At 36.7% G+C, this 14592-nt stretch overlaps 1 protein-coding gene and 1 long non-coding RNA gene across 3 annotated transcripts; both read left to right on the forward strand.

Moving 5' to 3' along the window:
- The first annotated feature begins 5852 nt into the window (after positions 1-5852).
- On the forward strand, positions 5853-9666 carry LOC129454865 (uncharacterized). 2 transcript variants are annotated; one of them, XR_012372786.1, is made up of 5 exons: positions 5853-6099; positions 7596-7741; positions 8060-8153; positions 8290-8408; positions 8489-9666. It is a non-coding gene; the product is annotated as an uncharacterized lncRNA (long non-coding RNA). The 2 variants fall into 2 exon arrangements; XR_012372785.1 differs by lacking the exon at positions 5853-6099 and having other exon boundaries at positions 7426-7741.
- A 2067-nt stretch (positions 9667-11733) lies between these two features.
- Positions 11734-13008, forward strand: bhlha9 (basic helix-loop-helix family, member a9). The gene has a single exon (XM_055207513.2). The coding sequence runs from the start codon at positions 11746-11748 to the stop codon at positions 12580-12582; it is 837 nt and encodes a 278-aa protein (XP_055063488.2). The 5' UTR covers positions 11734-11745; the 3' UTR covers positions 12583-13008.
- The last annotated feature ends 1584 nt before the right edge of the window (positions 13009-14592 follow it).

Here is a 14592-nt window from a genome sequence, read left to right on the forward strand (position 1 = left end):
TATTTCATAATTTACCCATTTCCTGTAGTTTTTTTCTCGTCTTTCATGTAAAGTTGCTTTAAAACCTAAAATATACAATATACACAATGTGTATTCCCTTTCTATAGATCATCATATATCGTAAATGTCACCAATAAATAAAAGTAATCGAAAATACTACCAAGCAAACAAATAAGAAGAATAACAACTACATTGCAAACCATTCTAAACCACTTAAACACAACATAGTAAAATTATACAAATTCAAATTAATTAAATAAATTATTATATATTGTAAGCCAATCTTTATCAAGTTCCAACTGATCCCCCCCAAAAAACAAGAGATACATGCAACAAATGTATATTAATGAAAAACTTTTTTGAGGAAGTGGGAAATCTTAGTAAGCAACTTTTATAGAGGTGTGAAAATTCCTCTGTAAGTGCAAAAAACATGCATTAACATACCAGTGCAAAGCCAAGGTTAGTGGACAGAGAGTTGTGCTCATTCATTATGCTAACAGTCCCTCAGGAAATAAATATCTATAACGCTTTCCACAGACCTCTAATAAGACACAGGTAACAACCACTCATTACCGCGGCTCAGGACAGAGATTTACAAATCTCAGGAAAGTGTGGTTAGGCAGGTTTCCCTCGTCTTGAAAACGGTTATTTCTTAAAGGGCGTCACAGGACGCACAGTAAAGGCTTTGATTTATTCTTGGCGGCTGATAATTGCTACTGTCTTGTCATCTGTCAGGAGGGAGAGATTTGGACCGTCCGAGGTGCAGATTTCATGCTTTCTCTGGGAGGTTATAAATCTCTCAGGAGTCCCTCGTAAATCAGTTTGGGAGCTGATGTCTTCCTGGGCCAGATTACTCAATGGAAATGGACTGCAGAACACAAATGAACTTGACTGGAAAAATGTTTATTAAGACTTTCCATGATGCTGAAACGTTACTGGATATTGGCTTTGCCATTGACACCCCTTAAAAGACAGTATGAGGAAGAAGAACATAAAAACACAAAAAAGTGTGATGCTGTACAGAAAAGCAAAGTGTTAACACATAGAAATTCTTGATACAGTACGATAAAGATTTTTAGTAACCATGTACTGCAGGTAAGCAAATGGGACTAGTGGAATTTGCCGACATTTTCGCATGTAAAAAAATAAATACCACCTCATGTTGTGTCAATCATTTTTACATAATGCTTTTAAAACTTTTGTCTAAAATGAAAAAATTTGGATCGGGTTCAATTTTCTGCATTTTCGGCATCCATAGCAAACATTTTGATAGCTGTTTTGACAATTGGCAATTCGCGAGACTCATTGCTTAAGTTAGCTAAACAATAGCTTGTTGCTAATTACTGCGTCTGAAATCTCCAAGGCAGAAAGGCATCAAGGCACGTCCGAATCCAATGTTTGCTTTACATCCTGTCTCCTGAGAGACCTTCATTGTCTTGTTCCAATGTGATTGGTCGAGCCTGCTCAAGTTCAGAAAAATAAAATGGAGGCCAAGAAAGCGTCTGAATCACAAATTAAGTGTAAATGAAGTTACATTTTTGACTTTTTACACCTTTTGATTGCATTTCTAGCTAGAAGTTAGTAATGCAGTTTACAAATATGGGATTAGTTATCAGTGTTGGGGGTAACACATTACAAGTAATGTGCATTACGTAATAATATTACTTTTCTGAAGTAACGAGTAAAGTAACGCATTACTTTTTAAATGTACAAATTAATATTTGAGTTACTTTTTTAAATAAGTAATGCAAGTTACTTTTTTACTGAATTAAACTAAACGTAGTCACATTATGCACTCTATGCCTACACGCCTGTGTGGGAACAGTTTGAGTCAGAAACTGAGATGCCAGGCTAGAGCTCGACGTTTTTGTGATAAAATATGCAATTTCTGAATGCAGAACTTTTCAGTCATAAAAAAACACCTGCAAGGCCTGAAAGAGATCAAGCCTCAGCCAAGCAAAAGTAACGCAAAATAACTAAAAAGTAACGTAAGCGTTGCTTTCCATGAAAAGTAACTAAGTAACGCAATGAAGCGTTAAGTAACTTAATTTTGTAATGGATTACTTAATTTTGTAATGCTTAAAGTTATCCTGGTGGATAATAGCGGTATTGTGAACAGACGGAAATTCTCGTCATTGGCAGGGAAACGTTTTCTCTTAATTGACGAGATAACACGTAAATGGCGGGGAAAGAGTTAAGACTTGTCATCATAGACATGCAAAAAAGCTGCTAAACGCCACCTCGACCAAAAAATGAGATAAACTGAATGCATATTATATGCTCATTAAATACTTTCACTTCAAATCTGCTTAATCTTGGCTTCAGTCCATTTAGAAATACCACTCCGTTGGCAGAATCCACTAAACCCCTACGTTGCTTTGCAATGAAGATGAATTGGATATCCACACAAAACAAACATTATTCAACATTCGAACTTGTGTCCCTAGTGAGTACTAGGACCTGAATACAACCCGTATGTGGCAATCACATGGATCACAGCGCTCTCTAATATGTGGTTCATTTTTACATTCTGACCTTTATCATCTGCAATGTTTCTAGTTGCATCTTTAGTGATTTTGCAATGTAATTTCCAAAGAAGTGTAGGTTTTTGCCCAAATAGCTTGCATGCACTTACATCACATGGTTTTGCAGTGAAAGATTTGTTAAATACCAATGAAATGGCTAAAGTGATATTTATGAATAATATATTTAAATGATATATATTGCAGATTTTTTTGCTTGTTTTATGCACAAAATCACTTAAATTTGATATTTTTGGTCTAAAAACTAGACTTATTTTCTTGGGTAATTTTCATCAAGAAAAGCATCTTAATTTAAGAATGTTTAGATATTTTTACTGAAAACAAGAAAACATGTCAGACACACTTAGGCCCTGTCCCAAATGGCACACTCCGGACTTGTGGACTTCCTCAGAGTCAACACTTTGATGACATCATGTTGTACAGACCTTAGGGACCCTTGACGCAAGTCCACGAGGGTGCACTAAAGTCGTATTTTGGGACAGACTCGAGCATAATGCCGGAAATAAGAAGAGAAGTGGTGTGACTCCTCTCATCCATTGTCTGATTGCTCTTTCGCAAAAACTTCTGGGTTGGGAAAGTGCGTGGAGCCTGCAGCAGTGCGGGCTTTGCCGAAGACCGCATCAAGGGTGCAAAGGGGGCGCCAATGAGCACACTTTGGAGTGTAAAAATGACAGATGGGACACCCTACGGACTCGTTGCCTAAGCGAGCGAGCGCAATTTAAGGCCACAAAAGTCCACATGAAGTCCACCATTTTGGACAGGGCCTCAATGGGTGTATCTGAACTCCTCATATTGTACTGAAAGTTGCTCAGATTTTTTTATGATATTTAATGCACAAAAATACATTTTCAACCTAGAAAATGTCCATATTTGACCCAATTTTGGCTTAAAACAACTCAGGTTAATTTCAACTATTGGGTTTGTCCATATTTTACTCAATCAAGGGTTAAAAGGCTGTGTTAAGTATTTAAGAATTGGTAAATTTAGTCTACAATATTTTTTATTTCTGTTTTCTCTTTCTTATATTAAACATAAATTAGACAAAGTTTTCAAGATAAAAAGTAACATTTATCTTTATCTAAAAGACAAATAGTCTAGCTGCACTCTCACTGCAAACTGTCCAACAGTCGGCTTTGTAATTGTTTTAGGGCTTGGCGTCAATCAGCCTAGACAGACTCCATAAAAGTGAAGCAGAGGAAGAAGCCTGACCCTTTCATTCTCTGCATTACTGCCGAAACACAGACCTGGTCCTCAACAAAGTCTCACGGGTTATTTTAACACACATACCTGTACAAAAAACTCATGCACATGCAAAAAGTGCAAAGTGGGAGGATAACAGCTATTAATAGGACAAGCTTGTAAATGTTGAACTGAAGCAGAACACATTCGAATCGCTTGGAGAATAGAAAGGACAGAGATTCACAGAGATACTAAGCAGTTTTCTTATTAAACAATCATTACGCAATCTGTCACAAACAAACCAACCAAAAATATGCATTCCCCGCTAACCACAGCATGCAGGGGTGTGCTGGTGAAGCCAGCAGTTATTGAATGTTATAATTGTCAAATACTTGCTCTCTTTTGGCTGGCTTTGAAGTCCAAGTCATTTCTGTTCTTATCCTCGGGTGATGTTCTGGCTTGATTTATGGTTTTGTACAAAGACAGAGAAATTATACGGCCATGAGGCCCAGCACCATGAGAGCATCGGGATCGCACAACTGAGACTGATGACGGTATCTGTGAACGAATGTAATTAATGGACCACAAGGCTTCACTCAGAGAGAGGAAATCCACAAAACACTGGTGATTTGATAAATCTACAATTTGTCATGAGCAATAACAGACAAATTTAGATTAAGCTTTTCATGTGATTAATCACAGGACACACCAGAAGATACTGCAAGATGGCATGCACTTGCACACCTATGAAGCAAATGCATTTGCTTTTTATCCAAGGTGACTTAGTGCATTCAAATTTAACTTTTACTATTATATCTATATCAGAAAAAAACATTTGTGACCCTACATGTGAAATCTAAAATCTAATTTTGGGTCAAAGTTTAATTTCAGTCATTGATTTCAATCTTTGACATATTGAAGAGATCAAGGTTATATTTCCACAGAATGATCTTTACATTATGTATGATGATTTCAGAAACAGTAAATCACAAATAATGGGACACATGGGTCCTTAAGGGGCAGTTTCCCAGACAGGTCTTATCCTAGTCCCAGACTAAAATGCATGTTGGAACTGCCTTTATTCTTAAACATCTTGTACTGACATAACATACATCAGTGCCACTGTTTTGTTTTAAGATGCACAACAGTATTGTTTTTGTAAGGTATGTTTGTAAAGACAAATTAAATGTCTTAATGTAACTAAAGGGTCCTGGATTAATATAAACCCTGTCCGAGAAGTTGGCCCAGAAAGTATTAGGGAACTTAATTAAAAGTTATACAAATAAATAGAATTGCATCTGGGAAAAAAAACTAGCAAATTGTTTATTTTAAAAGAAAAAGGAAATTTATTTTAAGGATTTAAATAATAACACAATACATATATATTTTAACATAAGACATTGTTTTATGGAGACTTCATGGTTTTCACACCACATTTAAATGTATGCATTTTACCATAACAGACTTACAGTGCATTACAAGGTATTCATTTTTATCAGTATGTGTGTTCACTGGGTTCATGATCCATTTTCCGGTGCTTATGCAATGCTCTACCACTGAGCAATACAGGAGCAGTGAGACCAGTGAAAGCGCATATTTATTTGATTGTTTGCATATTTATTTACACCATTCCAACCTCTATGTCTAAATTCATGGCAAAAACACAGTAAAAAAAAGGCATTTTTGTCAAATCAACAAAATATAAGTTAAACCATTTCAACTTGTGTTTATAAGTTATGGGAACTTATCATAGGTCAAAACTTAAAAAAGTAGGTTGAAATGGCTTGCAAAACCAAGTTGTTTTAACAATTTATAATTTTTTTTTTAATACACAAGTTGATCCACACAATTTTGGCATTTCTAATTAACCTGCATGTTTTTGAACTGTGGACACTGGAGTACCTGGAGTAAACACATCCCAGACAGCAGACGACTATGGGCCGGATCCGCTCCGGATCTGTGCCGAAGTCAACAACTCTGGTGCTGATCTGGTGCGGATCCGGCCCAGAGTCGTCTGCTGTCTGGGATGCTGACAAAGGAAAAACATGCACTGGAAAAAATGACTTCCTTACATCGTATTTTTGTCTTGTTTTTGTCAGGATCCATCAGAATCATGTGTCTACACAGCAAAATCCCCAGTGTTAAATTTTCAGGGATGGTGTTAAATACACAGTGTTGATGCTGTTTTAACACTATCTGGTAATAAAATAACACTGCCATTGCTAGGCCAGTGTTATATCCATGACAGTTTCAGTGTAAAACAAGGGTGTTACCAGATTTCACACTGAGCGGTGTAAATCAAGCCACGCCTCCACTAAACATTTCCTGTCAGAGATTTTACCGCCATTTTCTTTCAAAGGAGGACTGAAGAGAGCAGGTAAATCTCATAATATTCACATGGTTTAGCTAAATTAAACTGTTATTTCTCTGTCTGACTCTACGCAGCCATTTGCCAAAAAACCTAAATAAGATATTTTCCCATTTTATTTCCCCTTTGTTCGTTATTTGGTTCAGTTTAATCAGAGCTACCTTGTGTTACATTGTTCCCTTGTTAGTTTGGTATAAAGTTAAACTTCTAGCTTAAAGTTTTAACCAAGAAGGATAATATTAACAGGAGATATGAATGAATGTAAGAATTGAACCCTGATAATAGGTATGTTGCTAAAATTTTCAAAATGGTTAAATGCTAAAACGAGTTGTTCAGATAGAAAGAGCTTGAAAAAAGCTTTTAAATGAGACCAAGATCATGTATATGGGTTAAAGAATAACAAAATACTGGCCATTTGAAACTCGAAAATCATCACTTTATTTGGTCCCATGTTTTCCATTAAAATTCAAGAAAATGTGTGACCGAATCATGAAAATTATGAAGTTTTTAGCTATAACTTTTTAAATCGTTAAGATATTGACCTGAATCTTTCAGGATAAGCTGTTTGATATATCCTCTACATATTCCAATTCTGAAAAGTCAGATATATAAAAAAACAAACCACTAATTACACCAAATAACACTCTTTATTCCGTCTATATATACAGATATCATCTACATGGCTATACGGCTGCGTCCCATTCTTTACCATTCAAGCAGATTTTGGTAGAGGTAAAACCACCTTTGGTAGTCGGTCAAATTTCTTAAAGTTTCGTTCACTTGTAGTTTAGCAATTAAACTAAATGTCTTTACAATTTCAAGAATGTCTTTACTCAACTTCAGCAAAAACAACGACTATTTTTCAAACAACCGACTTTGGCGAGCTCGCACGGCCAGTGGTTAAACATGAAAGGTGGTGACTGAAAACGAGAAGGTACCTATGGTTCTTCCGGTGGTGTTAACAATAAAAACTCAGAAATTTCGCCATCAACAAACCAACAGAAGCATTATTTTCAACAGCACCGCGCGCCGCCTGAGAAAATCTTGAGTTTCGCTGAGTGGAACCAAAACGTCAGCCGCGACAGCGGAGTTAGCAACATACCTACTGATAAAACGCGACATGCACTACAAATTGAAGGTATGAAATTAAGTTAAATGAAAGCTCGTTTATTCACCATATGATGCTCGTTATGAGGTAATCAGATACCGTGAGTTAACGAGGTCGTGTGAGTGCACGGATATCGGTTAATTATTCAAATTACTGAAAAACACGGAGAAAACCGCAACCGCATCGTCATGTGTTTAAAAAAAATTTTTTTTTGATGTATGCAAACAGGGAAAATATCGCCAAACCAACAATTAATTTTACCTCAGAATATGCACAGATTGGATGCATTGTGTGTTGTAAGCTTTTCGTGGCGCTAGATGTCAGACAGATGCAAATAGCAAATACATACGAAAGTGTAAAACGTGTATGGCGAACATTTATTTTTCTGTCATTATAGATGCTAGTTTGGTGAAAGTACACACTGAGTGCTTCAAATCATTCAGAAGAGATGCTGTTTTTAGGGCAGTTTATTAAAGAAGACCTGACATGGATGACTTCCAATGAGAAACGACTGCTAATACTTATATAAATTAATTACAGAAGGTAAGTTTATATATTTATACATACAAATAATTTTATTTGACATAACTGAACAGTTAACCAATCTTTTTAGTATATGTAGTTTTCTACATATTATGGTTATTAATCAGGCAAGAAAGTGACATGACCTGCTGCCAACTTTAATAAAAATATATTATCTTCTCATACACCGTTTTGCTATTGATATCATATTAAGTAGCAATCAAATTGATTACTATTTTGAAAATGTATAATTGAAGATTCATATTGTCTTGAGTGCTGTTTTTAATATAAAAAGAATGTTGAGTTTTCAGAGTCTTTATTGTCATTTTTTTGTGATAGGACCCTACCAGACTATATTTGAATACGGCATACCCATGAATTCTGGAACTTTTATTTCTTAACCCAGTTTGGAGGATAAGAGCTTACCAACTATGTGAGTACACACAGTACTTTAGTACTGTACACTGTCTCTAACATGATTATACTGAGATGATTTTGATTCAAATAACGGTTAAAACTGCACCCTTTTTGGTATTTTCTTGACCCTTTTTGTCTTTGAAAATCTGCAGAAATATGCTGAGGTGATGTATTGCAAAATAGCCAACATACAACAATTAAAGGATAATTGCAGAATATCCTGATGAAGATATGGATGACCCTCTGTCTGGTCAACAGGAGTTTAAATATGGTAAGTGTACATGGGTTTGCTACTTTTACGGTTTTGAAGTTTAACTGTATACTCATGGTGTTTAAATTCTGTTTTGCTAGGACGGGACAGTTATGTGGCAGCTCTTCTCTGGCTCATTCACCTCTTGCCTTCATTTGTGAAGGGACGAAAGACTGGAGAGGGTCAATGTGCAACTGAAGCTACTGATTGGGCTGTGTAAATTTTTTGGTATTTTGTTCTAGTTATTTATTCAGCAGTTAGTTTGCTTGCATTGTTCACCCCATGTAAATGCATACAAGTTCATAAATACACATCAAATACATTCATCAAATACACTCTTTTAAAACACTTAGGTGATGAGCATCAATCCATGCTTTGAGGGGGATGAATCAGCACAGCCCTGCATGCTCTGCGTTGGGAACAGAAGTTGCATCCAGAGTTTTTGCATCATTCTGGACCAAAAAAGCCATTCCCTGCATGATGAAGACCACTGATGCAGCCTTCCACTACATCATGAGTAAAACAACTACAGAACTAAATACCAGGGTGGAACGTGTTTAAGAAAAATGAAACGTCTTTTGAATTGAAATGTCTGTTTTGTTATGGAAAAAAGTATGCTAAAGGATAACATTTCTGCTTGCCGATAAGGTAATTGCATGTATTTTAATGTTCAAGTTTTGAGTAGGGTGGCTAATTTTTTAAACTCTTATTTGATTTATTAAAGACCTTTATAATAAGTGGTTTTCATGTCACTGCGCTGTGGTATAAGATAACTTTCATTATTCCATACTGTATTCTGTTTTTTTAATTGTAGCTGAGGTATTTAATTAAGCAGTGTTAAATGCAAAGTGTTGTGTGTATCAATGTAAATATTAAATGTGATTTACTTTAATAAAAAGAGGTTTTGCAATATTTCTTGTCATTTTTCTTTTATAGAAACAACCCATTAGCAACAAAAGTGGCTTTTACTCAGTATTTTAACACTTAACATTGTTGAATTCACATTACACTGGTGTTGACCTTAAATTAGGAGTGTTAATTTTTAACACTGTATTTCTGTGCCAACACCAGTGTAGTGTGGAAACAACAATGAATAGTGTTGAACAAAGTGTAAAATTTAACAATATTGAGTGTTAAATTAACATATAATGGGTGTTGTTAAATTAACACTACACTTTTGACTAAATTAACACAGTGTAGTGTGGACACATATACACACTTTGCCGGTGTTAAATTTGACACCGTGGGTGTTATTTTAACACCAGTGATTTTGCTGTGTAATTATATCTAGTCTTTGTGTTTGGGGTCCTGGCAGTACCATGTTTTATGTGGGAAATGCGTGGTTTTAGTATTGAATTATTCTGACCACGCATTTCCCGGGTCTCGTCACTTTTTACCCGCTCCCTTACTTGTCATTATTTTCAGCTGTGTCCCTCATTAGTTCTCCCTATTTATTGTCCTTGTGTTTGCTGTTCTGTGCTTGTGCGTCTTGTTGTATTCCTGTATTTTTTACATCTGTGAGTATTTAAGAAGATCTAGTCTTGTCTGTTACATGTAGTGTAGAGTTTATTGTTGGTTTATGTTTAGTTTAATGTTAGTTTAGTGTTGCGTTCATCCTGTCTTGTTTTGCCCCCTCGTGGGTTTTGTTTTCCCTGTTTTGTTAATAAATTATTTTTTGTCACGTCTGCATTTGGGTTCGTTCCTTGTTATATTCCTCACAGTTTTCAGTAAAAATATCTTAAGTCTTAAATCAAGATGTATTTTCTTGATGAGCAAAATGACCTAGGAAAATAATTCTAGTTTTTAGAAAAAAAAATTAAAACAAGCAAAAAAAATCTACCAATGGAATGTGTTTATGAAAAAAGTAATTTTATTTCAAGAAAAGTTTTCTTATTCCATTCTCATATTTTTTTTGCTTGTTTTAAGCACAAATTCGCATACATTTGATATTTTTTGTCTAAAAACTAGACTTATTTTCCTAGGTCATTTTTCTCATCAAGAAAATGCATCTTAATTTAAATATTTTTACTGAAAACAAGACAAAAACTCTTAGTAAGAAAGTCATTTTTTGCAGTGTGCAAATTCCACACAAAAATGCCACCTAAACCATACAGGACCTTTTTTGCAGTGAGGCAACAGTGCAACCCATTGTGATGCCCGAAAAGTGCATAGTTAAAGTGGACCTATTGTCCAATTCATGTTTTTACATTTTCTTTGGTGGGTAAGTGTGAATTAATACATATTAACAATATACAGTACAATAGCTACATACCCCAAAGTAAACGATGAGGCGAGTTAACGTCTCCAACGTTAATCTCTTTTCTTGGACTACAACAAACACACGGATTGTAGATAACAGTTTACTTCCTGGGATTGGTGATGTAGAAAAGACCGACATTATCATTATTCCCTCTACTTGGACTCACAGCCTGTAAGTTTACTCCTGTCAGCATTGCATTGTGAGCAAATCTTTCAAACATGGTAAGGAGTGCCACATTTCCGGCTGATGTCAGAGGTATTCAGGGCAATCACATTGTACAGATTAGCTGGCCAATCAGGGACAGGGGTTTTTAAATCCGTGCATTTCAGGAAGAGAGTGAAATCTGGAGCTACAAAAATATACGTTATGTGGAAAATAATGTGTTTTAAAACCATAAACCACTCAAACACACTGTATTATACCAAATACACAAAATAATGTTTTTAGCAATGAAATAGGTGCACTTTAATGTGATGACCTTTGATACCTGACTTCATTGACAACTAGTTTGTTAAAGACAAAAGAAATATGAAAATACTGCAGTACTGTAGTATCAGCAAATGTTTTAAACATTTCATATTTTGCTATGGGTGTTTCACATACTTTTTAGAAAGATAAAGGAAGAAAAAGGAAAATTTGAGACAAAATAACCAACACTTAATTCCCAGCTATTATAAAAATGTGATGCTTTGTTAAATCTTGCTTTGTCTCTGTCTGAGCCTCGCCATAGTTCAAGGTCAACTTGCACTTATAAAGCACATCACTTTATTCTGATGATGTAATCAGTTTCACTATCTGTGGAGTTTATAAATGTTCTCTGTTTTTATGTTTACTTGCTCACTGTTTTGTAGGCTTTAAGAGGTTGTATGGATCTTCCAGGAGAAGGCGTGTCTGGGGAGGGAGAAGGTGAATTTGCCTTGGGGTACTCATAAAAAGCAGCATTTCTCATAGGTGACTGTACCATGTGACTGCTAAGCAAAGTGCTTTAAAGAGCAGCCCGACCTGTCGAGATGCATTACAGGTAATCACAGGTCGTGAGAGGCGTGTGAGAAAGAGACGCAGGGTGCAGGATACCTCGAATCAATCTGCAGGTTTCCCATGGCGAGCAGAGGAAGCTTTACCAGCTCCGAGTTTTCAGAAGATGAACTGGAGGTGAACCTTGAGGGACCCGAAGAGCTGGACAGCAGCGATGGCAGCAGCTCCAACTGTTCTTACCCCAAGCCAGAAGAGCGCCAGACCAAAAAGCGTAACCGTCCGGTGCGCTCCAAAGCCCGCAGGGTGGCGGCCAACGTGAGAGAGAGGAAACGCATCTTGGATTATAACCAGGCCTTCAACGCTCTTCGAGTGGCACTGCATCACGACCTGAACGGAAAACGACTGTCGAAGATCGCCACGCTACAGAGAGCCATCAATCGAATCTCCGCCTTATCCGTCTTCCTCACCAACAACCCACCAGCTGGTGTGGCAAAGCCCTGCAGCCACCTCGACTGCCACGGTCAACCTGGTGGGCTGTGGCCAGAAACTGAACAATCACCATCGTTCCACCTTGAGACGCAAAACTTTCTGTCCTGGCGCCCACCACTCGCTCATCGTATCCAAAACCCCATGCACAGGCTCTCCTCAGACCAACACGTTTTGATGGACAATCAAAGGCACACAGGCCCCGCTTGTCCTCCGTCTCCTCACTACCCCTGTTTTTCCTCTAATACCCAGCTGTACACAAACGGACACTGCGGGACCCCTACTAGCGATACGGCCAGCCCGCCCAGGTATGGGAGATCGGGTGATACCGGGGGTCATCAACCAGGAATTTGGGGTTCTTGTGGCTCTAGTTACGTGGACAATTTCGGAGAACCGTTTCAGACGCTTCCCATGCCCTGGCACATGAGCTACCTGCAGGACATCGGCCCTCAGCACAGCCAAAACACGCTTTGATGCGTACACATACACAATGCATCATGAAAACTCTTGAAAGTATTAAATAATGAGCACTTGGAAATCACTCTCTGTTAGCAGGTGGATTTCTGTGTTTTGATCATAAGGAACAATTGTACATATTTAAAATATTCATGTTAAATAAATAATTATATTGGAATATACATGAATTTTGTGTTTCCCATGGTGCTGTGATAAACAAAAACATGATGATGTCTCTGAAGACTGCTTGTCAAAAATCTCTGAAGTTTGTCATCAGTGATTTATAGACTTAATAAAATATTCAACATAGCAACGTACTAAACTGGTTTTCTTTCTTGTGAAAATGTAGGCATACAAAAACATTTCTCTCTCTGTAGGTGTGTGTCACGTAGTAGTTAAATACTGTACATTTGGGTATTTGTGTTTGTGAAAACGAAGTGTTTGTTCTTATTTACTTATTTTTGGTATGGAGCATTGTCGTTCTTGGGCAAAAAGCAGCAAAAAATGAATTGCCCTAATGTGGGATTTCTGTGAAATGTGCTTTCTAATTGCTTCACCCTCATACATGACCGGACATTTGAGAGGTCATGTATGATTTTTTTTTATTTTTGTGATGGCACTTGCATTTATATATTTTTGGGGGACCATCAAACACTTGACCTTAGGTGTCCCACATTAAGCTGCGTCCCACTTTAGGACAATTCACACTATTTAACATATTGAAATGTTGTACCTTTTGGGGTACAATACTATACCCTAAAGACCACCAACATGATCTTACAAATTTCCGTGTTATAGTCACGGAATATTTTGATAATTTTTCTGTGTCTGTACTTTCTTTTCTGTGTCAGTTTCAAGTATTGGTTACTCAATTGTTTTTCATATTTTTAACCCCTTTTGTGTGTGGGTTTGGGGTAAGATTTGGGGTTTGGATTAGGATGTCACTTTAACTATTGGTTTATACTAATTTTTTTCCGGACTTTTAAACAATTGTCGCCTAACTTTAGGGTTAGAGTTGGGTTAGGATGTCATTTTATGTCACAGAAAGTCATTCTAACCTCAAACCCGTGCGAAAATGATAAGAAAATAGGAAAAACAATTGAGTAACCAATACGTGAAACTGACACGGAAAAGAAAGTCTGTGGTACAGAAACAGAAAAATGCGGAGATCTGTGACAATGACACGGATAAATGAGCAAAATATTCTGTGACTATAACATGGAAATTTGTGAGATCAGGTTGCAAGGACCTATAGTGTACCTTTAAGGACCAATTGTGTACCATTTAAATGCAGCGTTGGGTTTAATTACTTTCTAAGTAATTAGTTACTGTAATTTAATGACTTTTTCCATGAAAAAGTAAAGTAAGGGATTACTTTTATTTTTGTAATTTAATTACTTTTTAGTTCAAAATACTGTGTTTGGACTGTAGAACAATTATAATACAATAGTGGATTTAACATCAAAATTTAAAGTTTAAGGTTAAATGCGTGTTTTTTATGCATACTTCTCACCTTAAAGGGGAAATTTCACAAGACGTCCTTAAGATGTCAAATCTTTATCTAAATCTTTGGTGTCCCCAGAGTACATATGTGAAGTTTTAGCTTAAAATGTCATATAGATAATTTATTATAGCAAGTTAAAATTGTCACAAATGTTCAGTTTTTGGGTGTGTCCTTTAAAATGCAAATGAGCTGATCTCCGCACCAAACGGGAGTGGCATGGCTGGACAGTGCAGATCAATGGGCGGTACGATCCCCCTCCGACATCACAAGGGGAGCCAAACCCCAACCACCCATTTACACATGCTTGCGGAGAATGGTTAACCAAAACTAAGTTACTGGGTTGATCGTATTTACATTTTCTAGGTTGAATGAAGCACTGGGGACCCAATAGGGCTTATTCGATCTACGTCATCAATGTTCGAGGCGGCCATATTGTTGACATAAAACTGTCAGTCTGTCAATTGACAAGCGAGGCAGCGTGGGTATTATGCATGGTATTATCGGTGTAATGTTTTTTAAAACCG

Source organism: Misgurnus anguillicaudatus, chromosome 12 (genome assembly GCF_027580225.2).
Source record: "Misgurnus anguillicaudatus chromosome 12, ASM2758022v2, whole genome shotgun sequence".
Taxonomy (NCBI): domain Eukaryota; kingdom Metazoa; phylum Chordata; class Actinopteri; order Cypriniformes; family Cobitidae; genus Misgurnus; species Misgurnus anguillicaudatus.